At 41.4% G+C, this 23097-nt stretch overlaps 1 protein-coding gene across 3 annotated transcripts in view; it reads right to left on the minus strand.

The window, feature by feature from the left end:
• Nucleotides 1-23097, minus strand: part of PELO (pelota mRNA surveillance and ribosome rescue factor) — a 162385-nt gene that overhangs the window by 25408 nt on the left and 113880 nt on the right. For all 3 annotated transcript variants that reach the window (XM_033946447.1, XM_033946448.1, XM_033946449.1), the window contains one exon: nucleotides 15731-15805. In XM_033946447.1, coding sequence (XP_033802338.1) covers nucleotides 15731-15805 — 75 coding nt within the window. The remainder of the gene's footprint in view (nucleotides 1-15730; nucleotides 15806-23097) is intronic.

Raw genomic sequence — 23097 nt, forward strand, 5'->3', positions numbered from 1 at the left:
ACCAGGCTCGAAGACGAGCTGATATATAATACCAACAAAACATTTTATGTCCATTTTCTTGTAAAGAACTATCAATGGACACCTTAAGCAAACTAGAAAGACTATGATCCCACTGCTAGTCAGTAAAAGTAATTTGAAGGTCCTTTTCCCAATGTTGTTTGTAAACTAAAATTGGATCAGCAGAGTTCACCAAAGCCAAATAGATTCGGGACACAACCCCCTTGCTAGTACCCTTATATAATGCCTTTTCTAAGTGTGTTTTGCCGCATGACGGTTCAAAAAAGTACGCATCTGGGTATATCGAAAAGAATCACTATCTGAGAGACCATATTCCTCCTCACAAAGTTGTCCTATAGTGTATAGCCCATGCTTACCCCATCCCAGAAAAGAAGAATCAATAAAAGCCGGCTGAAATTCCGGCAAATAACCTAAGGAGTTTTGCAAAAAATATGTTCGATCTGGGAAAGATTGAGATCTAATCCGCCCCAGATACCCAAAAGACTCCGTAATGCCAGTGGAGACCTCTGAGCAATGCCTTGAATAGAGGAGGAAGGTAACCAAGGCACCGCCCACAAGGGGGTAGAGGGAATCCAACTCTGCTCCAACCGAACCTACAACTTAGATGAGCCAACCAATCATGAAAAATCCGCAAATGTGCTGCTTTGTAATACAAAAAATAAATAAAAAATCAGGGACTGCCATCCCCCCTGCACGCCTAGGATGTTGCAATGCCAAAGCCCGAACTTATGGGGATCTCTTATTCCAAATATATCGATAAACTCGACGTTTAAGCTGGTGAAAAAATTTATCTGGGTAAGGAAAGGGGAGAGCCATAAATAGAAATAATAACTTTGGCAATATTATCATTTTTACAGCATTAATTCTGCCAGTTCAAGAAATCCCCCTCCCTTCCCAGGTATCCAGAAGTCGAAATAATTCCTGAGTTTTAGACGGAAGATTAGCAGAGAAAAGATCCTCCACCCACCGAGTAATGTTAATTCCCAAATATTTTATACTCTTGACTGCCCAGCGGAATGGATAACAAGGTTTAAGTAGGTCCACAGTGCTTTGAGGCAATGTAATATTCAATATCTCTGACTTAAGATTTACTTTAAACCCTGAAAGATTACCATAAGTTCGCAACAGAGTCATGAGGGGAGGCAGAGACTCCGCCGGCCGGGTGACCGTAAACAGAACATAATCCGCAAATAAATTAACCTTCAAATGTAAGCAACCCAAGGAGAGTCCCCCTATCCCCCCATGATCACGAATGGATTGAGCTAGAGGCTCCATAACCATAGCAAATAATAAGGGCGAAAGAGGACAACCCTGTTGTATCCCTCTATGAAGAGGGAATACCAAAGAATGCGATTGATTAATTCTCAAAAAAGCCAGAGGTTCCGCATAGATTAAGCCAAGACATAAAGCGCCCCTCAATGCCCATCTGCTGTAGAACCGCAAACAAGAATGGCCAATACACTATCAAATGCCTTTTCGGCATCAAGGGACAATAAGAGCATTGAGATATAGTTATCATGGGTATATTGGATTTCATGGATGACCCATCTAATATTGTCAAAAGTTTGTCTACCCTACATAAAATCCTGCCTGATCCTCGTATCAAATCAGGTAAATAACGTTGAAGTCGTTTAGCGAATATTTTGCAGTCTGTCCCCAATAAGGAAATAGGTCTATAAGACTGACAATAATGGAAATCCTTACCCGGTTTTAAAAGTAAGGTAATTGAAGCCAAACGCCAAGAATGCGGGAGAACAGCAGCCTGATCAAATGAATGAAAAATGTGAAGAAGAATAGGATCCAAAATAACACCAAAGCGTTTATTTCATCGATTAAAAAACCCATCGGGGCCAGGAGACTTGCCCAAAGGCAGATCATGAATAGCTTCCTGAATTTCCTCTAATTCTATAGAACGAGAAAGATCATCCACCGCCAAGATCTGCAGGGAAGAAAGAGCAACAATATGCAAAAATTGTTCAATCTCTACCATAGAAGGGGCAAGATCAGGAGTATAAAGAGTAGTATAATAATGAGTAAAACTTCACAAATAGAATCCAGAGATGTACACAAAGTACCCTGTGGCCCTGTACCCTGTGGAGGGATAGCTGTACGCTCCTCCTGCTTTTTCAACTTCTGCGCCAGCAACCAACTAGGTTTATTACCAAACTCAAAATGAGTTTGTTGTATACGCGATTCTAGATGCAAAATGAGTTTGTTAGTAACAAGCGATTCTAGATGCAACTTATGCAAACCTAAACGCAGATCATGCAGCTGTTGAGATAGTGCTGATGTGCACGCTCCCACCCTTAAGTCGAGCCTCCATGTGGATTTACATACATAAGACTGTAATGCAATCAAGCGGCCACACATCATCGCCTTATGCCCTTCCCAAAGTATAGAGGAATCCACCTCCCTATTGTTATTGCGAGCCAAATAATCTTTTAATTCACTCTCAAATTGCTCAACATGCTGCGGAGTCAGCAATAAGGCATCATTAAGATGCCATCTAAAAGCTCTATTATCCAACTAGAAACAAGTGAACTCCAAAAGCAGAGGAGAATGATCACACCAAGAACAAGGCAAGATCTCCGCCTCCGTTGTCAAACCAAGAAGACGAGAATCCCCGAGCCAGTAATCAATGTGAGAAAAGGTCTTGTGGACCGCAGAGCAAAAAGTATAATCCCTATCCTGGAGGTGGGACTTCCTCCAAAGGTCAAAAAGAGACCACTGCTGCAAAAAAGTGCTAAAAGCGCCTCTAGCCGCATTGCTATAATTCATATGAGAAGCTGAATTATCTAAAGTAGGATGCAATATTAAATTAAAATCCCTTCCCAAAAGTAAACAACCTTCAGCATGCTGAAAAAGAAGGTTAGTCAAAGAGTCAAAAAAAGAAATATGGCCCTCATTAGGAAAATAAACATACCAACCATCACTATAAGGAGTAAATATCTACCCTCTTTATCTCTAAATATTTTTTTAACCTGCCAAGGAATATCCCTGGATAGAGCTATTAAAACCCCCTGGGTTGTTTTTTTTATGCTGTTGATTAGATGCAAAAAATAAAGAAGGAAAATTGTGATGCCTATAATAAAGCTCATGAGAGGACAATAAATGAGTTTCCTGAATAAAAGCTAAATGATTATGTGCCCTTAAAAAATCCTGAAAAAATAGGTGATGTTTAAGTGGGGAGTTTAAACCTTTTACATCAGGGGTGTCCAACCTGCAGCCCTGTGAAGTATTTTGTGCGGCCCCGGTCGAGGGCGATGCAGTATTTTCCTCTGCTGCCCCGGGTGTTTATCGTCTTGCTGGCTCCCTCCTCTGCCTTGCTGCAGTGTTTGCGCGGCCCCAGAAAAAACTTTTTCGGCCAATGCAGCCCAGGGAAGCCAAAAGGTTGGACACCTCTGTTTTACATAAGAGACAAGCAACGTATAACAGACATGAGTCCTGAAAACAGCAACCTAAACCTAGAACCTCCCCCCCAACCAACCAGTAAAGAAAAACAAACTTAAAAAATCCACAAAAACACCCCCCAAATAAACCCCCAACATGATTCCACCGATTGGTTTCGAGACTCAAAATGCACAACCCAAATACTGTAGAAAGAAAAGAGTGAGGGAGCGTACCCAGGCCAACCACCATCACTATACAGAAATAGTATGCAGTCACTAAATAGATAAGAAGAGCCATGCCCCAAAACAAGGAATCACCCATACACTTAGGAAACACTAATCAAACATCATGAAGCAAAGACCAACATTAAGTCCAATAAGCATGTTCAGGTGCCAGACTACTCCGCAGACATTGCCGAAGATGATTGCTGATGCTGCAGGCGGCCTTTGCCCTTCATAACCTGCTGCCATCTGGGTCGAGGTCTCAAATTCAGCCCAGTAGCTGCCGATGACGGCGGAAAGGTAGATGTTGTATCCTGAGGAAAAAGTCCTTGAGCTTCTTGCAGCGTGCGGATCTGTTGTAGTTTCCCATCTTTGTAAAACACAAGAGCAAAAGGATGACGGCATTTACACTTTATGTTTAGCTCATGAAGATGTCAAGTAAATGGCATGGCGCCACAGCGTCATGCTCGACAAGTCTTGGCAAATCTCAACGGGGTATGAATCCCAGACAAAGTTGTCCTCCTTCCTTATTGCTTGTAACACTCGATCCTTAATCTTATAGCTGGTGAAACAGGCCACAATATATTTTGGCCGATTATTGGAAGGTATACCCAAAGCATAGTGGGCTCTGTCCAGCTGAATAGTCTGAGTCTCCACCTTCAGCAGGGAACTTGCGATTTGTTGCACCACATGCTCACAGTCAGTATAAGTGGGAACCTCAGGAAGGCCCCGAAAACTTAAGTTGTTCTGTCTACTGCGGTTTTCTAAGTCCTCTAATTTATCTTGCAAAGAAGCATTACCTGCTCGTAAAATTTCCAAATGTTTGTCCACCATTTCTAGGGCATCTGCCTGTTCGTCTAATAACTGTTCCGTGTCTTCAACACGGGTCCCTAATTCATGAATCTCGGCTCTTAATTCGGCCCCAAGGACGTTACCTCCTATCTCACTGCCTTAGATCAGTGCAAATTTCTTTCATCCATGCAAACCCACCGACTCAATTGCTCAGTGAGTGATTGAGACATGCGCAGAGCCCTGACAGTAGTGACAGGAGAAGCAGCCTCCTGTCACTGCTGTTAGGGCTTCTGCTTTTTTTTTTTTTAATTCTTTTTTGATTTTCAATTCGAGTACAAAGTGCAATAAATTTTGAATACAATTAATATCATTAACAGCACTACATTCGATCAAAGAATAATACAAAATTTATTTCCCCCTCCTTCCTCCCTACCAGGATGTGTGTGCAAATCAAATAGGAAATAAAGGCATTATATAACTAATCAGTTACCAAAATTCGTTAATGGACCCCATGTTGTTTTAAATAATTTATTATGACCCAATATTTTTGAATTCAATTTTTCATATCTATAACATAGACAAAGTTTCCCACCAAAAGGAAAAATTTAGCCTGTCCCAGTTTTTCCAATTCTTAGTAATCATTTGCATGGCAATCCCTGTCATAATTATAAGGAGTCTGCTTTTATACCTGTCTAATGGATTTTTAGCGTTCAACAACATCCCACAAATGATTACATCATAGGACAACGGAATCGATGTTTCCAATATCCTATTAATTTGTCACCACATTGATTTACAAAAATTGAGTTATCAAGGGACAATAAAACAACAAATGATCCAGTGTCCTTACTTCAAGATGACAATGCCAGCTTCTATTAGACTTTGAACTGTCCAACTTTTGCAAACGAACTGGGGTCCAAAAAATTCTATGTAACAAAAAGAACCAGGTTTGTCTCATAGATGCAGACGTTGTCCATCTCATCCTCCAAGTCCAAATCCGTGGCCACTGAGTAGCAGAAATCTGCTGCTTTAACTCAATGCTCCAAATGTCTTTTAGGCTTGTTTTAGGTTTTTTATTCAAATAACCACTTGGTGGCCAGATGCCCTAGCTGTCTGGAAACAGGCTCAGCAAGTTGCGCCAATCAGAGAACCCTTTCTGAATGGCCTGTTTCAACTGCAACCATTTATAAATTTGAGACTTTGATATGCCGAATGATTGTTGCAGTTGTAATAAATTTAGCATTTTCCCATTTGAGATCACATCATCCAAAGTATGCATGCCTGCCTGAAGCCAAAGTTTCCAGAGGATTTTAGACTCACCAATTTGCATCTTGGAGTTTAATCATAGAGATTGACACGTGGATTGTTGTATTGAAGTAGGTATTAAATTATTAATAAATTTTAAAGTATTCCAGGTGGAAAAAGAATACTATTGTCCTTATATAGTCTAGGCAACTTGATACTCAAAATATGGCTCAGACATAATGGGGACATGAGCCAGTCCAGTAGATTCTCCATGAGTTCAGGAAGGATCCATTACATACCCTGATGCAATATGAAGGCTTGATGATACCTATAAAAATTTGGAAAATTTACCCCACCCGTCGATTGTGATTATTGCAAAGATACTAAAGCAATTCTAGCAGTTTTACCCAACCAAATAAATTTTGTAAGGATCCCATTCAATTTTTTATAGAAGGACCCTTGAAAATAAACTGGCAACATACTCTTTTGGTAGCAAACCAAAGGCAAAAATCATCATTTTGATGGTTTGGACTCTCCCTCACCAAGAAAGATGTAAAGGATTCCAATGCTTGCACATTTCTTTGACTTTCAATAATAAGGATTTTTCATTTACTGTCATTGTATCTTCCAATGTTCTTTGAATCACGATACCCAAATATTTTATACCCTCTTCCTTCCAAAGGAATAGGAATGGGTCAAATAATCCTTTTACACAAAGCACATTTAATGGAAGAACATCTGATTTACTCCAATTTATTTTGTACCCAGAAAATTTGCCAAATTGATCAATCAATTCCAGTAAATGCCGGATGGTCGATTCAGAATTCTTCAAATGAAGCAAAATATCATCTGCATATAATCTCAACCTGCATATGGAATTCCCTGTATCTCCTTTGCCTGCTGAATGGCCAACAACAAGGGTTCCAAAACAATATCAAAAAGCAAAGGAGATAAGGGACATCCTTGTCTAACTCCCCTCTTTAGACAAAAACGCTCTGAAAATGTATTATTAATATATAATCTGGCAGAAGGGGAGCTATACAAGGTTTGAATCATTTGAATAAATCCGGATCCTATTCCAAACAAATCCATTGCTTGATACATGAAAGTCCATGCTACACGATCAAAGGCCTTCTCTACATCCAAAGAAACAGAGAAAGCCGGATCATCCATTGTTTTTGCTAAATTTAGCAAATGAAATGCCAATCTGGTATTATTTAAAGAATGTCTTTGAGCAACAAAACCCGTCAGATATCAATCTTGTGGTCTTGGCACTTCTCTCATTCTTTTTATGTTGTGGTAAAGATCAGTCATCAAATATGCATGCATATGGTTGGCATCACAGTTACCTTCACATCATTTTTATTTCTCATTTATCTTTCTTATTTCATCTCATTATATCTTATCCCACTTAGGACCCCTGAGGAAGGCGGTCTTACCAAAACATGAACCGTGTAGGTTCCGTCAGGACAATCATATGTGTATTACTAATTCAGACTTTTATTTGTATTTTTATTGTAAAGAGCAAATAAAAACATCCACAGTCTATTGTTTTCATCTTTGGATTGTTTTTACTGTGGATTATTGGGTCTCCCTTTTTGGGTTTTTTTTTGTGTTGCAATAAAGCAAGCTATCCAAAAAGGGATTCTTGAATGGCACACTTTAACAAGCCATCATGGTTTTCCCTTCTTGTGTTTTCAAATGGACTTTCAAGGGCATCAGGCTTCTAAAAATCCCAAAACACATTTACGTGATATTTGGAGTCTGGAAATACAACACAATATCTCTGCCACTCAGTGGCCCCAAATTTTGAATCCTAGAGTGTGATGTACAGCTTCAGCTGCTATGAGGCAAACTTTATACTTCTTATTATACAGAATATTCTTGACCCCAGTGAGACTACAAAAACTATATAACACACATTCTAATAAATGCTGGCACTGTCAAGTTGAAGTGGGAACATTAGATCATCTTCTGTTCCACTGTCTTTTGATACTTGCTTTTTGGAGATCTATATGGGGCAAAATTGATTTTATTCTAGGGGTTCCTATACCACTAGCTTTATTTGACCCTTCGCTGATGCTTAAAAGTCCACTTGATGATCCTAAAGATAGGCTCTTCCTTATAATATCTGGAGTTGCTTTGCAACTGATTACAAGGAACTGGAAAAATTGGGACCGTCTTAATTTTCCATTTTGGTGGGAGACACTTTGTTTGTATTATTGGTATGAAAGAATGTTAGCAGAACAATCGGGTGAATCCCAGAAGTTTAAAGAGATTTGGGGTCCATTAGATTCATTGTCAAACACCTTTAAAGCTTAGGTTATATTTTATGTTGGAGAGGGGGTTGGGTTGAAAGGGAGGATTGTTTCATGATTTAAGCATAGTATGTAAGTGCTGTTTGTTGATTTTTTTTAATGTGTTAATTGTTGCACTTTGAATAAGCTGTTTTTACAAAACCAATAAACAGTTATAAATAATAAAAAAAAGAATAGTATTGGTTTAAATCTCAAGATATTTCTAAAATCTCAGCTACATAACATAAGAACATAAGAAGCGCCATCTCCGGATCAGACCTTCGGTCCATCAAGTCCGGCGATCCGCACACGCGGAGGCCCTGCTAGGTATACACCTGGCTTATTTTATAGCCAACCATATCTTTATATGCCTCTCTCAAGGAGATATGCATCTAGTTTGCTTTTGAAGCCTAGGACTGTCGATTCCGCAATAATCTCCCCTGGGAGAGTATTCCAGATGTCAACCACTCTCTGTGTGAAGCAGAACTTCCTGATATTAGTCCTGAACTTGCCTCCCCTTAGCTTCATTTCATGTCCTCTTGTCCGTGTCAAATTGGACAATGTAAATAGTTTTTTCTGCTCTATTTTGTCGATTCCTTTCAGTATTTTGAAGGTTTCGATCATATCCCCACGCAGTCTCCTTTTCTCAAGGGAGAACAATCCCAGTGTTTTAAGTCGATCCTCATATTCCAGTTTCTCCATACCCTTCACTAGTTTAGTTGCTCGTCTCTGCACCCTCTCCAGCAGTTTTATATCCTTCTTTAAGTAGGGAGACCAATGTTGGACGCAGTATTCCAAGTGGGGTCTGACCATTGCCCTATAAAGCGGCATTATAACTTTCTCCGATCTACTCGAGATTCCTTTCTTTATCATGCCCAACATTCTATTTGCCTTATTTGCCGCTGCCGCGCATTGTGCCGATGGCTTCAGGGTCCTATCTATCAGTACACCCAGATCCCTTTCTTGTTCACTTTTTCCCAGAGTTGCACCTGACATTCTGTACTCGTATTCCTTATTTTTACTGCCTAAATGCATTACCTTGCATTTCTCCACGTTGAACTTCATCTGCCATTTCTCCGCCCATTTTTCTAACCGACACAAGTCGCTCTGGAGTTCCTCACTGTCCTCCTGCGATCTGATTGCCCGGCAGAGTTTTGTGTCGTCTGCAAACTTGATGATCTCACTGGATGTTCCGTTTTCCAGGTCATTGATATAAATATTAAAAAGGATCGGCCCAAGTACCGAGCCTTGGGGTACACCACTAGTCACTTTCTCCCAGTCGGAGAACTTCCCATTTATGCCCACTCTCTGCTTCCTGTTTTCCAGCCATTTGCCTATCCATCTTTGTATATCTCCCTCTATGCCATGGCTTTGTAGTTTCCTAAGAAGTCTTTTGTGTGGAACTTTGTCAAATGCTTTCTGGAAGTCCAAGTATATTATGTCCACCGGCTTTCCACTATCAATTTGCTCGTTCACGGTCTCAAAGAATTGGAGTAAATTCGTCAAACACGATTTCCCTTTCCTGAATCCATGTTGACTGGGTTTCATCAAGTCATGTGTGTCCAAGTGCTGAACTATGCTATCCTTGATCAGTGATTCAATCATCTTGCCGGGGACAGATGTAAGACTCACAGGTCTATAGTTGCCCGGTTCTCCTCTCGATCCTTTTTTGAAAATTGGCGTGACGTTCGCTTTCCTCCAGTCGTCTGGTATCTGACCAGTTCTGATTGACAGGTTTGCAAGTTTTTGCAGTAACTCTCCGATTTCTACCTTCAATTCCTTCAAGACTCTCGGGTGAATTTCATCCGGTCCAGGGGATTTGTCACTTTTAAGTTTGTCGATCTGGTAGTATATCTGATCTAAGTTCACTTCAACTGTGGTGAGGCTGTCCTTTATTTCTCCTGTAAACAGTTTCTCCACTTCAGGTATTGTTGAGGTGTCCTCCTTCGTAAAGACAGACGCAAAGAAGGAATTTAGTTTGTCTGCGATTTGTTTATCTTCCTTGATGTACCCTTTTCTTCCCATGTCGTCCAAGGGTCCCACTGCCTCTTTTGCAGGTTTTTTCCCTTTCACGTATCTAAAGAAGGGCTTGAAGTTTTTGGCCTCCCGGGCTATTTTTTCCTCATAGTCCTGTTTTGCATCCCTCACCGCCTTGTGACATTTCTTCTGTTCATCTTTATGTTTGTTCCAGGCTTCGGTTGTCTTCGTGCATTTCCATTTTTTGAAAGAGTCCTTCTTTTCTTTTATGGCTTCCTTCACCTGTATGGTAAGCCATGCTGGTTCTCCTTTGCCTTTAGTTCTCCGATCTTTGGAAATCCTCGGAATGTAGAGATCTTGTGCTTCTGCAATAGTATTTTTCAATAGGCACCATGCCTGGTCTACTGTTTCAAGTTTGTCCACCATCTTCTCGAGTCGTTTTGTTACCATGGCTCTCATGCAATCGTATTTACCCTTTTTAAAGTTTAAGGTGGTGGTTAAGGTTTTGGCATGTTTCCCTTTCCCGATGTCAAGTTTAAAGTTGATTACATTGTGATCACTCGTTCCCAGTGGAACCATGACTTCTACTTCTGTTATCGGTCCGGTGAGACCATTTAGGACCAAGTCCAAGGTGGCGTCGCCTCTTGTCGGCTCTTTTACCATTTGCTCCAGGAAGCAATCCCCTAGCACCTCCAGGAACTTGGCCTCCTTGCCACAGTTGGAGGCTCCTAGTTTCCAGTCTATTCCTGGGAAATTGAAGTCTCCCAATATAACTACATTGCCTGTCTTGCATACTTGTTTGATTTCCTCCATCATTTCTGAGTCAGTGACCTCCGCCTGTCCTGGGGGACGATAGTAAAGGCCAATTTTTGTATCTGCGCCATTGTGACCAGGAATTTTGATCCAGAGGGACTCCAGCTTCTCTTTCCTGTCTGTTGTAATCATTCCAACAGAATCTATTCCTTCCTTAACATATAGGGCGATACCTCCACCTTTCTGCCCTTCTCGATCCCTTCTATATAGTTTGTATCCCTGTAGTACTGTGTCCCATTTGTTTTCTTCATTCCACCATGTTTCTGTTATGCCAATGATATCCATGTTCTCATGTCTTGCTATCGTCTCTAGTTCTCCCATTTTGTTTCCTAGACTTCTAGCATTTGTATACATACATCTAAGTTCCCTTCGTGTTACCTTTTTGGACCTTCTACTCTTGGCTGTCCTTACAGTTTCATTTACGGTATCCTTTACTGCTCCTGTGTTATCTCCCATGTTTGCTGTGTGGTCATCCCCTCCTGTGTCTGAGTTGTCCCTTCCTGCTTGTTCTCCTTTGTTGGCTGTGAGGTCGACCTCTCTTGTGTATGAGTAGTAGTCCTTTGTTCCTACGTCGGGGCATCCTGTTGTCCGTGCCATCGACCGGTGGTCGACTGTCGGCTTTCCCCTGTCCTTCAGTTTAAAGCCTTCTCTATTGCTTTCTTCATGTTGCCTGCCAAAACTCTTGCTCCTTCCTTGTTGAGGTGTAGTCCATCCCTTCTGTAGTATTTACTTTTTCCCCAGAACGCCGTCCAGTTGCGCACGAAGTCGAAGCCTTCGTCTTCGCACCATCGTCTCATCCAGGCGTTGATCACTTGCAATTCCCCTTGTCTCTTTCCATCTGCTCTTGGTACAGGGAGGATTTCAGAGAAGGCCACCTTCACCTCCCTGATCTTCAGTTGTCTTCCGAGTGAGCGGAGCTGGCCCTTCAGCTCTTCCCTGTTATACTTCCGCCCGCTCACATCATTTGTTCCTACGTGGATAAGCACAGCGGTGTCCACTCCCCGTGCGCCATCTATGATCCTGGAGATCCTGTTGGTCACATCCTTTACTCTTGCTCCAGGCAGACAGGTGACTACTCTGTCCTCTCTTCCTCCTGCGGTGTGGCTGTCCACGTGTCGTATAATGGAGTCGCCTACGATGATCCCCATCTTCTTTATTCGGGAGTTCCTTGGGGGGCGTAGGTCCACGTCCTTGGAGTAGGGCCTGTCTTCTTCCTCCAATGATACTCTTGAAATTGTTTCCTGTTCTTTGGGTGGGGGGACATCTTCCTGTGCTCTCACTATTCCTCCTGGTGTGCGGTTGTCTCCTACCTCGTCTTCATTTTCTTCTGTGTTTGCATGGGTGTCTTCTCTCCTCACTTGGGTTTCCTGAGTACAGTTTTCCAGCCCTGGGATCTCTACGTGGTGCTGATGGGCTTCCTCTATGAACATTTCTAGATCCTTGACCTCGTCGTTTGGGCTGTGCTCCACTAGAATCTTCTCCTGTGCTCGGATTCTGTCTTCAAGTTCCATCACTGTTCCCTCCAATAGTCTTACCTGACATTTCAAGCTATCCATCTCCATGCATCGATCGCAAATGTATGCCTGGATCCCCGAAGGGAGGTAGTCATACATATTGCAGTCGATACAGAAGACAGGAAAGCTCATCTTCTGACTTCCTTGGGCTTCCATTTCGTGCTTCACTCGTGGGTTATCTGAGTGATTTGTTGTGACCTACTGCTGCTCTTTTTCCTACTGATCCTACCTCCCCCTTACCTTCTGACTTCCTGACTGCAGTCTTCCTATTTGAGTGAGTCTGTTTGTGTTACAGTGCCTGTGCCTTTGTGTGCTTGTGTTCCTTACCTGCTGCTTCCTTGTGTTTCTTGCCTTGTTGTCTCTCTCGTGTGTGCTGTCTCTGCTCTACCTCACCTTGATTGTATGTGCGGGTTGGTTTCTTTTGTGTCTGTCTCTTCCTTCTCTTCTGTGCTTGTCGGTTCCTTACCGGTCTGTTCTCCTCTGGTGTTCTTGAGAGTAGCGCTCGTCCCTTGCAAGGCCCTTCGCAAAGGCGCTCTCGCTAAGGCGAGCGCCTTTACCGCACGCCTTCGCCGCGCGCCGAACGGCTGGGCGCCGTTGGCTCCTCCCCTTTTCAAGGGGGAGTCCGGCGCTGCCTGTGACGCGTGGGGGGGGGGGGCGGAGCGAACTCTCGCCGCTACCCCGAGCCTACTGTCCTCCTACTCCCTTCTGCTTTCTTCGGTGCTCAGCACCAACGCTGCCTGCCTCCTCTGCTTCCTGCTCCCCTTCTCTCCTCCTCTCTCTTCGGCACCGCGTGTGCCGCGCTGGCTCCTCCCCTTTTCAAGGGGGAGTCCGGCGCTGCCTGTGACGCGTGGGGGGGGGGCGGAGCGAACTCTCGCCGCTACCCCGAGCCTACTGTCCTCCTACTCCCTTCTGCTTTCTTCGGTGCTCAGCACCAACGCTGCCTGCCTCCTCTGCTTCCTGCTCCCCTTTATTAATTATTCTTTGTTAAAAACAATGTTGTATTAAATGTCCTTATAAACTAGCAAAGTGCTCAGTCCATATAACCATTGGTGCAATAATAACATGCTGTAGTGGTTAAACTGGGGCCTTCATAAATTTTGCTGCCCCATTACCAACCTCCTGCCAGATACTGAAACACATAGATATTCTGCTTATCTGGGATTTCTTCTCGGGTTGGATATTTAACGTAACCACTGGACATAAATAGAAAGTGAAGTTGTGCAAAAAGTGCTACAGTGCTGTAAACATGACTCCTCTAGCGTTCTTCTACCCCCAAGAGTCACAAGGAATAGCGTGGGTTTGAACCACCAACCTCAGGGTGCTGAGACTGTAGCTTTAAACCACTGCACCACTCTCTCCCTCCAGTATTTGTCCGTTTACATTTTACTGCCCATTTATGGATTTTTTTTATTGTCTTCCAATTCACACTTCATGAATCTGTTCTAGATTTAGTTATTGGTGTTTTATATAATGATGATATTATGTATAAAAGCAACAGACTAACAATCCTCTCAAGTGTTGACAACCTGAGGTTACTAAAAAGGGAAAATATTTCAGATAGCATAAAGAATAAGAAATTCCTCTCCCCCCCAAGGCTGTGACAGAAGTCTTATAGAATGCCTTCTTATAGGAAAGGTAAAAACTGAGAATCTGGCACTGTACAAGAAACAACCAAAATGTTTGAAGTCTATTCTACATAACACTTAAAGTCTTCCATGTCAGTATAAGACAGAATTATATGACCCATATATAGCTCCATTGCACCTGCTTGTCTTAAGATAAATCATTTAATTATGCTTTACTTTAATCAATAACAATAATTACTGCTGTCCAAGATGACGGATGGAACGGTCAGCTGAGCGGATCAGCACAGACGCTCGAGCAATATTTTGTTTTTCTTTGCTTCTAAGAAGTTTTACCTCTGGAGATGCTGAAAAGGAGAGGCTGTAGTGCCGCTGGAGCCTTGCGGCGTCCCAGCCCAGACAGATTCGGTAATATCGACGAGCTCCTGCGCCCAATGCAGGAAGTGTCGGCTGCGTCGGCATCCCCGCTGAAGTAGTCTGTAGCGGGACTGGAGATCACGTTGAGCCCCAACACCAGAGCACCTCCCACTCTCCCTCAGACTGCCAGCTTCCCGCAGATGGAGGAGCAATCAGAGGGCGGTGTGCTTTTCTCCCCGGAGGCCTTTGACATAAGAGAGGGGAGCTTGGAATCCCTACATCTACAGGAGAGTCCCGTGGAGCCTGAGGTTTCTACTACTCAGAAGGTGAATTGCGAACGGAAGAGTCGCCACCAGGAGGAGAGGTCGGTTTGTGAGAATACAAAAATTGAACTTAAAAAACTTTCTACTACATTAGAGAAACCCTGAGAGGTAACCCTTGATGCTATTTGGGATCTCGTGGCAGACCTGGCCAAATCAATTAAGCCCCAACTGGTTCAGCTGGAGCAAAAAGTAAATATTCAAGAAACTGATATTAAAAATCTTAAAACTGAATTACAAGACCTTAAAAAGTCTAATGTTGCCTCTAAACAGATCACAGAAACATTAGTGAGAGATAATATAAATTTGAGAAGGAAATTGGAGTCTTTAGAAAACTTCTCTCGCAATAATAATCTCAGATTGATTAATTTTCCTACAGTTGCGGCAATATCTCCCAGAGACATCTTAAAACGTTACATGAAGGAGGTCTTAGAAATTTCAGAAAAACTGTTGCCACCATTTACCCAGGTTTATTATTTGCTTGTACGAAGAGAAGAAGAACAAGAACAACAAAAATTACAAGATGATCAGCAGTCACTAAATATTACAATGATATTGGAACGTTCGGATAGGGAAATGGCTACACCGGCAACACTTCTCCTTACAGTAGTCTTAGCACCAGATAAAAACTGGTTATTTAGACTTTTCTTCAAAAATAAATTAAAATAATTTCTTGGATATAAAATACAAATGTTTCCAGACCTGGCACAAGAATTTCTGATCTTAAAACCAGGTGTTACTGCTCTTGGGGCAACTTTTTTTCTTCATCACCCATGTAAATGTGTGATATAGCATCAAATGCAAAAATATGTTTTCTTTGATCCTAGCCAACTGACAACCTTGACCTTCTTGTCGGCTGCCCGCCTGAAAGCAGGGACAACATGAGTGCTTATTGTTTAATTTGGACATTCCCTTCAGCTGATTGAATTTCCTGTTTTCTTCTTTTTCTTAAATGTGTCTATTAATTGCTCGCTGATTCTACTTTTTGGACCCTAGTATTGAGGACTTGAGCTGAAGTTAAGCTTTAAATTTCTTACTATGGTTGTTTATATTATTATAATTTGTAATGTTTGTTTCTTTACTTAACTTCACCTTTCTGTACAAGTGGATACTTGATATGTTATGGAAAATATGATAAATAAATAATTTTTTTAAAAACCCAAAAAACAATAATTACAGTTTCATACTATATTAACAGCTTACCGCACAGTTCCTGCATTATCGCGCACGCTGTCTACAAGACGTACATAACGACTTCTTGTGGGGATATCTTGGTGCCTGCCAAAACAAACAAACAACCTTTCAAAGTGATAAATGCAGAGGATCTCTATACAGAAAAAGGATGGAATCCAATTAAAGCAAGCCTTAAATAATAATAATAATTTATTCTTATATACCGCCAGACCACGAATGGTTCTAGGTTGTTCACAGCAGATAAGGCTGAACATCCAGCGAATATACAGTTAAAAAGATACATCAATTTCTAGAATGTACACAATACATGTTGTATTTAAAAAGCATTAGGAAGCTTGGGTTACAAATTTGGCAAATAGTTGTGTCTTTAATAGTTTTCTAAAAAAAATAATAGGATGAGACTCCTGGCATGATTTTGCAAACCAGGTGTTCATTTTGGCTGCCTGGAAAGAGAAAGTTCTCTCGAGAAATCTCTTCAAATGACACAATTTGACAGTAGGATATATGAATAACTGGACTCTACGTGTGGGCTTATTGGAATGATTTAAAGAGAAATGGGAAACAAGGTAACCTGGGGAAATACCGAAGATTAATTTGAAGAAAATACATGCAAATTTGAATAAAACTCTAGTTTCAATTGGCAGCCAGTGTAATTTTTGGTAATAAGGAGTAACATGCTCCCATTTTTTCAGACTGAAAATCAGTCGGACAGCAGTGTTTTGAACCACTCTTAGTTTTTTGAAGATTTTCTTATAGGCACCCAAGTAGATTAAATTACAATAATCAAGAATACTCAGTATCGTGACTTAACTAACAAACGAAAGGAAGCTGTATAAAAATATTTTTTAATGGTTCAGAGTTTCCAAAGAACTGAGAAACATTTCCTGAGTAACAAATCTGTTTGTTGTTCTAAGGTAAGGTGTTAACTAAAGTCACTCCCATAGCTGAAGTCAACTTTGATGGCAGCACCAGAGGTTGGTAAATAAGACCAATGACAGGCAGACTTCAAGGAGAGAGATATTTTAGTATGCTAGTGTTTAATCATGAAGTGCAACATGCGTAAAGTGCCAAATACAGTTCTGGCCACCTTGCTAGGCAGACTAGATGGCCTCTGGAGGTCTCTTTATCTGTCGACATTTACTATGTCACTATGTATAACATATAAAATGAAAGAAACCGAGTTTCTCCCTGGAACTATTGTACTCCAAGACCAGCATACCTGAAGAACCAGATCACTGGGACAAACTAATCTGAAATTGAACCACTACCGGTAATCTGAAAGAATTTTTTTTTTTCTGTTATGAACAATGTATCAGGAAATCACCTTGAGGTAAGTTTTAGTATTACACGTTTCTTGTTTTAACATTGTTGATGGTGGATCTTATTCAGAAGTTTATACGAAGTCCACCTAATTGAGCTGTTTTGAAGGCCTGAATTCCTGATTTGCAAAATCAACCACTTTTGGACTGAGTGGTTCTTACTTGCAGAAACACTATTAAACATGATTTGTTTTTTTTCTCCTTCATGTTGCCTTTATCTGTTTCTCCCTCCTCTCCCCATCTTCTCTGTTTCTTTCAACCTTATATTTTCCAGAAAGGAAAGGGTATCAGGAAAGGAGAGAAAATGGAAGAGACTGAACTAAGAAGGAGGGGAAGACTCAGAGAACAAGGAGGAGAGAGAGAGAGATTTAAAAAAAAAAAAAAAAAAAAAGGCAGGAGAAAAATATTCTCAGGAGACAGATATGGACATGACATGAAACAAAGGGGACATACAGAGGGAAAGAAGCAGCACATTGGGGAGGGGTGTGATAAAAACAAAATGAAGTTAACTCCATACTAAAATCAGCCTGCTATCCACAATTCACAAGGCTGTAAACACCAATTTCACACAAACAGAAAAGACATGCACCATCCTTTTCATCATCTTTCATTCCTCTTGATCATTCCCTTCAGTAAATCCTCTCTCAGCTTCCTCTCCACATCACACTGTTTCATTTCTCCTCCCATTACTGTCCCCTTTGAACTTCAGGTGTGGAGAAATCCCCTTTCATATGCATTAACCTAGCCAATTATCCTCTTGCCATCTCCCTGAACCTTTGTAAAAAGTACTAAATCTTCTTTGTACCGGTTTTTAAATGATCCCACCCAGCCCTCTTCTGCAACACCTGGCTCACACCTGGAAGAGAGGGCAGGGTATCAGAAGTTGCTCTAGGGATGAGAACAGGTTTGAGGAAGAGTGAAAGGACGAGAAGAGGGGAGGAATTTGGACTTAACCAGAGGGAGGAGAAAAAGGTATTACCAGTCAGTCACTGTGAAGCTTTGATACAAGGTTTTGTTATTTCCTTAAATCATTTCATCTTTAAAGCATAGAAACTTACCTATTTTTGCTTTAGTTTCAGTCATATTTCATATAGTGTCAAAAGTATTTAAGTTGCATTAGTTTGTTTTATACAATGTGGTAAGTCTTTTTAAGTACAGATCAACAGTTATGGTAGAAGAGGTGAGAGAGTAGATCTTTTTTTCTTTCTAATTCTTTTTTAAATACATTGAATAGACATAGGAGTCATCTCTCAAAAAAATCATCAGGCTATTTCCAGAGTATTTTAGAAAAATAATGTGTAAAGTACATGAATATACCACAGTCAAATCACATTATTATGACCACCATCTACCTCTGACGTCAGGGATGCACTGCCAATGAATGAATGAATACACGTCACACACTGACTTCATGGGTATATAAGGTGGGATATCAGCAAGTTGCCAATATAGCAACCATAGCTGTCATGGGGAAAGTGTGATTTATCAGACACTGAAAAAGGCATGATTATCAGCTACTCGGCCAAGGGCAGCAGCATTTCAGAAATGACAGAGCTTGTGAACTATTCACCAGCTGCTCTGGTTAAAGTGTACCATGAGTGAATGAATGGACCCTTTTCAATGACCCAAAGTGGTAACTGTGGGGCAGCATGAGCCATCAATACGAGAGGTGAACATCGGCTTTAAAGATAAAATTATTGGTGCGGGCCGATTGGCACACTACCATGGAACAACTCATTTTTCAAACGAACCAGGGGACTTCCAGATGTGTGTCCAAAATGACTGTGCAGTGAACCATGTTGTGAATGGGGCTCCGGAGCTTGCACCCTTGCTCACTAGGGTTCATCACAGAAAACGGCTGCAATTTGCAGAGGAGTACTGACATTGGACTTGAACCGATTGGCAGAGAGCTGCCTTTTCCGATGAGTCACATTTTGAGCTCCATTGAACAGATGGATGTTGGTAAGATGTGTAACTGCCGAGAACAAATATGTGTAACAGCCGAGAACAAATACCCAGCAACGATTGTTGGACATATACATGCTGGTGGTGGCAAACATATGGTCTAGGGCAGTGGTTCCCAACCCTGTCCTGGAGGAACACCAGGCCAATTGGGTTTTCAGGCTAGCCCTAATGAATATGCATGAAGCAAATTTGCATGCCTATCACTTCCATCATATGCAAATCTCTCTCATGCATATTCATTAGGGCTAGCCTGAAAACCCGATTGGCCTGGTGTTCCTCCAGGACAGGGTTGGGAATCACTGGTCTAGGGAACGTTTACTTGGTATGGTCTGGGTTTTTTGATATCTCTGAAAGGCACTCTCAACCGATATGGGTATCTCTCCATCCTTGCTGATCAAGTACACCCATACATGTTGGTAGTCTTCCCTATTGTGGCAAGTCCGGCACTGCTTCCAACTTGTCCCATGTTAAAAGCAGGGAGAACAATATTTCAGGTGGTAGTAAATTCCATCAGAGGAATTTTCCCTAACTATGAGGCTGCCTATCCCAGTAACCTTAGAAGCCATCTCTGTGCAGAATGAGAGAAGCAGCTCTGCAAAAGGAGTCTATTCTAGACAAATAAGAAAACCTTTTAAAACTGCCTGTAATCAGCATATGTTCCCTGACCACCCTGGCTTGTCACAATATAAGCCAGAGCCTCTGACAGGGAAGGGAGGAGCTCAGGAAGGTGGATGGAATCCAGCCCAGCAGAAGGTGCCAGAAGGTCAAACAGCTCAGCCCAGATCCAGTCCTGGTGAGGAGTTGATGGAACTGGAGGAAACCGGACTGCCCACTCGGCCTACTCCTGAGGAATGCATGGAAGTGTGCGAAGTAGTTCCTGTACAAGGTGAGCTGAATGAAGATATGGAGATTAACTGAATGAACCCTGCTTATTGGGTTTTTTTTCTCTTTCTTGGAGAAGGGATTCTTTTTCCTTGCCTCATTGCAAAGGAATAGTGCAGTAAACATTTATTGCTCTCACCTGAGAAGAATCAGCTTGAACTGTGTTTTGTTTCATGGATGTTTTTTTTTTTCTTCTTCTTTTTGGCTGGGACTAATTGAAAGATTTTACTGAACTGTGAAACTTATGCTGCACCATACACATTGTGTGGAGTTAACCAAGCAATACCTATGTAGCAGTGCTGATAAATGAACCTGTGAAGTGGTGTTTGTGTTTGGAACTTACTCAAGGTTATTTTTCTCCTCTCTTTTGAGCCTTCTGCTATCCTGGAAACAAGGCCTAAGCAGAGTCTGGGCTTGACATCTAACCAGGCTGAAGGAAGCCAAAGATCCACTGAATGCAAGTAGTCAGCCATTATCTATACATACCTATTGCTTTGTGTTTAGGTGCCGCATTATTTTATTCTTGTGCACTGCATATTTCCTGTTTTACCTTTTTGCCCTGTTTTGAGATTGATTTTGTCATTCCTGAAAACTTGTTTGTTTTGCAAAGACTGCATAATAAAGGACTACTTTTGTTTTCAACAATTAAAACCTTGCCTTAGTGACTTCTGTGAGCTTTTCTGGGTGGTCTGTAAAGGTGATTTGGCAAACCTTATTAGCCAGCACTGCCTGTAGGGCCTTCTTTCTCCCTGTTGAGAGGCAGTGCCGCCTGGTGGTGGATCACCACATTGTTCTTAGTGGGGCCGGCTGGGTGACACTATGGCCTATGGGATCTTTCAACAGGACAATGCAACAAGTCATACTGCCAGAATTGTTTGGGAGTGGTTCACAAGAGCACAACCAAGACTTCCAGCTACTTCCATGGCTTCCAAATTCCCCAGACCTTAACCTAATTGAGCATCTTGATCGACATGTTTGACAACTGGATCCACCAACATGCACACGTTAGCAACTGTCAGATGCACTGAAGACTGCATGGCTTCAGATACCTCTAGCAACCATCCAGCATCTTATTGTGTCACTCCCACGGCGGTCTGGCTACCGTCCGTGTGGTTATTCTGGATATTAGCATGTGGTCATAATAATGTAACTTGGCCATGTAGCATGGTGGCATAGTAAATTATCATAGAAAAGGTCATAAGTCCATCCAGCCTGTCTATTCTGTCCACATTGTTTGAGGATATATCCCCACTGTCAGTCACAGAATGTGATTACTTACTCACTCTTGGTAGAGATGGAACTGAAAATTTAGCTGGTGGGGAAAGAGAAGATTCTACAAATGGAATAAAAAACCATTACAATCCATGATTCAGAAATATCAAAGAAGAGACTAGTTAATTTAATCATGTATTTGTAATGGGCAGACTGGATGGACCGTCATTTACTATGTTACTGTTACTATGTAACTCAGGATTAAAAATATCTTCTACAAAGCATTTTGGTTTTGTTGTACATTCAATTATGGTTTTATCTTGTACACCACAAGGAAATACTACATAAATAAATATCAACTAGCTAGAAACTATGAGTATTTTAGCCTTACCAAGGCAAAATATGGATGGATAGATGGATAGATTAAAAATACCCCACACAGTTATGAACTTGAGATAAACTCACAACTTCCCTACCTAACAATAAAACCCTAGTCTTTTCTCGTAACAGCATTTGCCAAAATATCTCCATTTTAGGACACAAAATACAAAAAGAAAACCAGAAGAAAGATCAAAGATAACAAAGAAACTAAAAATGTGACATGAAAAATTGCTAATAAATGTTCAAAGAACATTCATATGTATGGGGTAGATTTCAACAATTCAAATTATCATACAAACTACAGTGGTAATTCAGTCCCCAAAGAGCTATTTTTACAAAGTAATTTTTATTTTCTTTGTAAATCACCATATCATAAAGTCCCAATCCAATCCAATGGAGTACTTATATCAATAACGGTTTCAACAAATGAAATATAACAAATTTGATTTTATAAAATTACCCACACTATGGGCTCCTTTTATCAAGCCGCACTAGCGGGATTAGCACGGACATTTCATCAAGTGCTAACCCACGCGGACGGCTAAAAAACTAATGCATGCTCAATGCTATGGTCCACCTTGGGGATTAGCACTCAAGAAAAGGATCTGGGTGTCATCGTAGACAATTCGATGAAATCTTACGCCCAATGTGCGGAGGCGGCCAAAAAAGCAAATAAGATGCCAGGAATTATTTTAAAAAAGGGACGGTTAAGAAGACTAAAAATGTTATAATGCCCCTGTATCGCTCCATGGTGCGACCTAATCTGGAGTATTGCGTTCAATTCTGGTCTCCTTATCTCAAGAAAGATATAGTGGTGCTAGAAAAGGTTCAAAGAAGAGCAACCAAGGTGGTAAATGGGATGGAACTCCTCTCGTATGAGGAAAGACTAAAACGGTTAGGGCTCTTCAGAGACGGCTGAGAGGAGATATGATTGAAGTCTGAGTGGAGTACAATGGGTACAAGTGGATAGATTTTTCACTCTTGTCATAAATTACAAAGACTAGGGGACACTTGAAGTTACAGGGAAATACTTTTAAAACCAATTGGAGGAAATTTTTTTTCGCTCAGCGAATAGTTAAGCTCTGGAACGCATTGCCAGAGGATGTGGTTAGAGCGGATAGCGTAGCTGGTTTTAAGAAAGGTTTGGACTAGTTTCTGGAGGAAAAGTCCATAGTCTGTTATTGAGAAAGACACAGGGGAAGCCTCTGCTTGCCCTGTATCGGTAGCATGGAATATTGCTACACCTTGGGTTTTGGCCAGGTACTAGTAACCTGGATTTGCCACCGTGAAAATGGGATACTGGGCTTGATGGACCATTGTTCTGACCCAGTAAGGCTATTCTTATGTTCTTATAAACTGACTGACCTTCTCATATTATCCTCAAGAGCTTCCTTCTACCCCTTAACAAAAAAAACTATTTGGTCTCAGGACACTAACTTGGGCAGGACCATCATGTGTGCACATTACATGGAAACAGGCAGCCTTCCTTCATTGAGTGCCCTATTAAAAAGACATGCCCCCCTAAAAAAGCAACAATTGCTCCGAAAATGGCCTTTTAAAATTCACAGCAGAGGAGTGGCCTAGTGGTTAGGGCTGTAGCCTTAGCACTCTGAGGTT

This window comes from Geotrypetes seraphini, chromosome 5 (assembly GCF_902459505.1).
Source record: "Geotrypetes seraphini chromosome 5, aGeoSer1.1, whole genome shotgun sequence".
Lineage (NCBI taxonomy): Eukaryota > Metazoa > Chordata > Amphibia > Gymnophiona > Dermophiidae > Geotrypetes > Geotrypetes seraphini.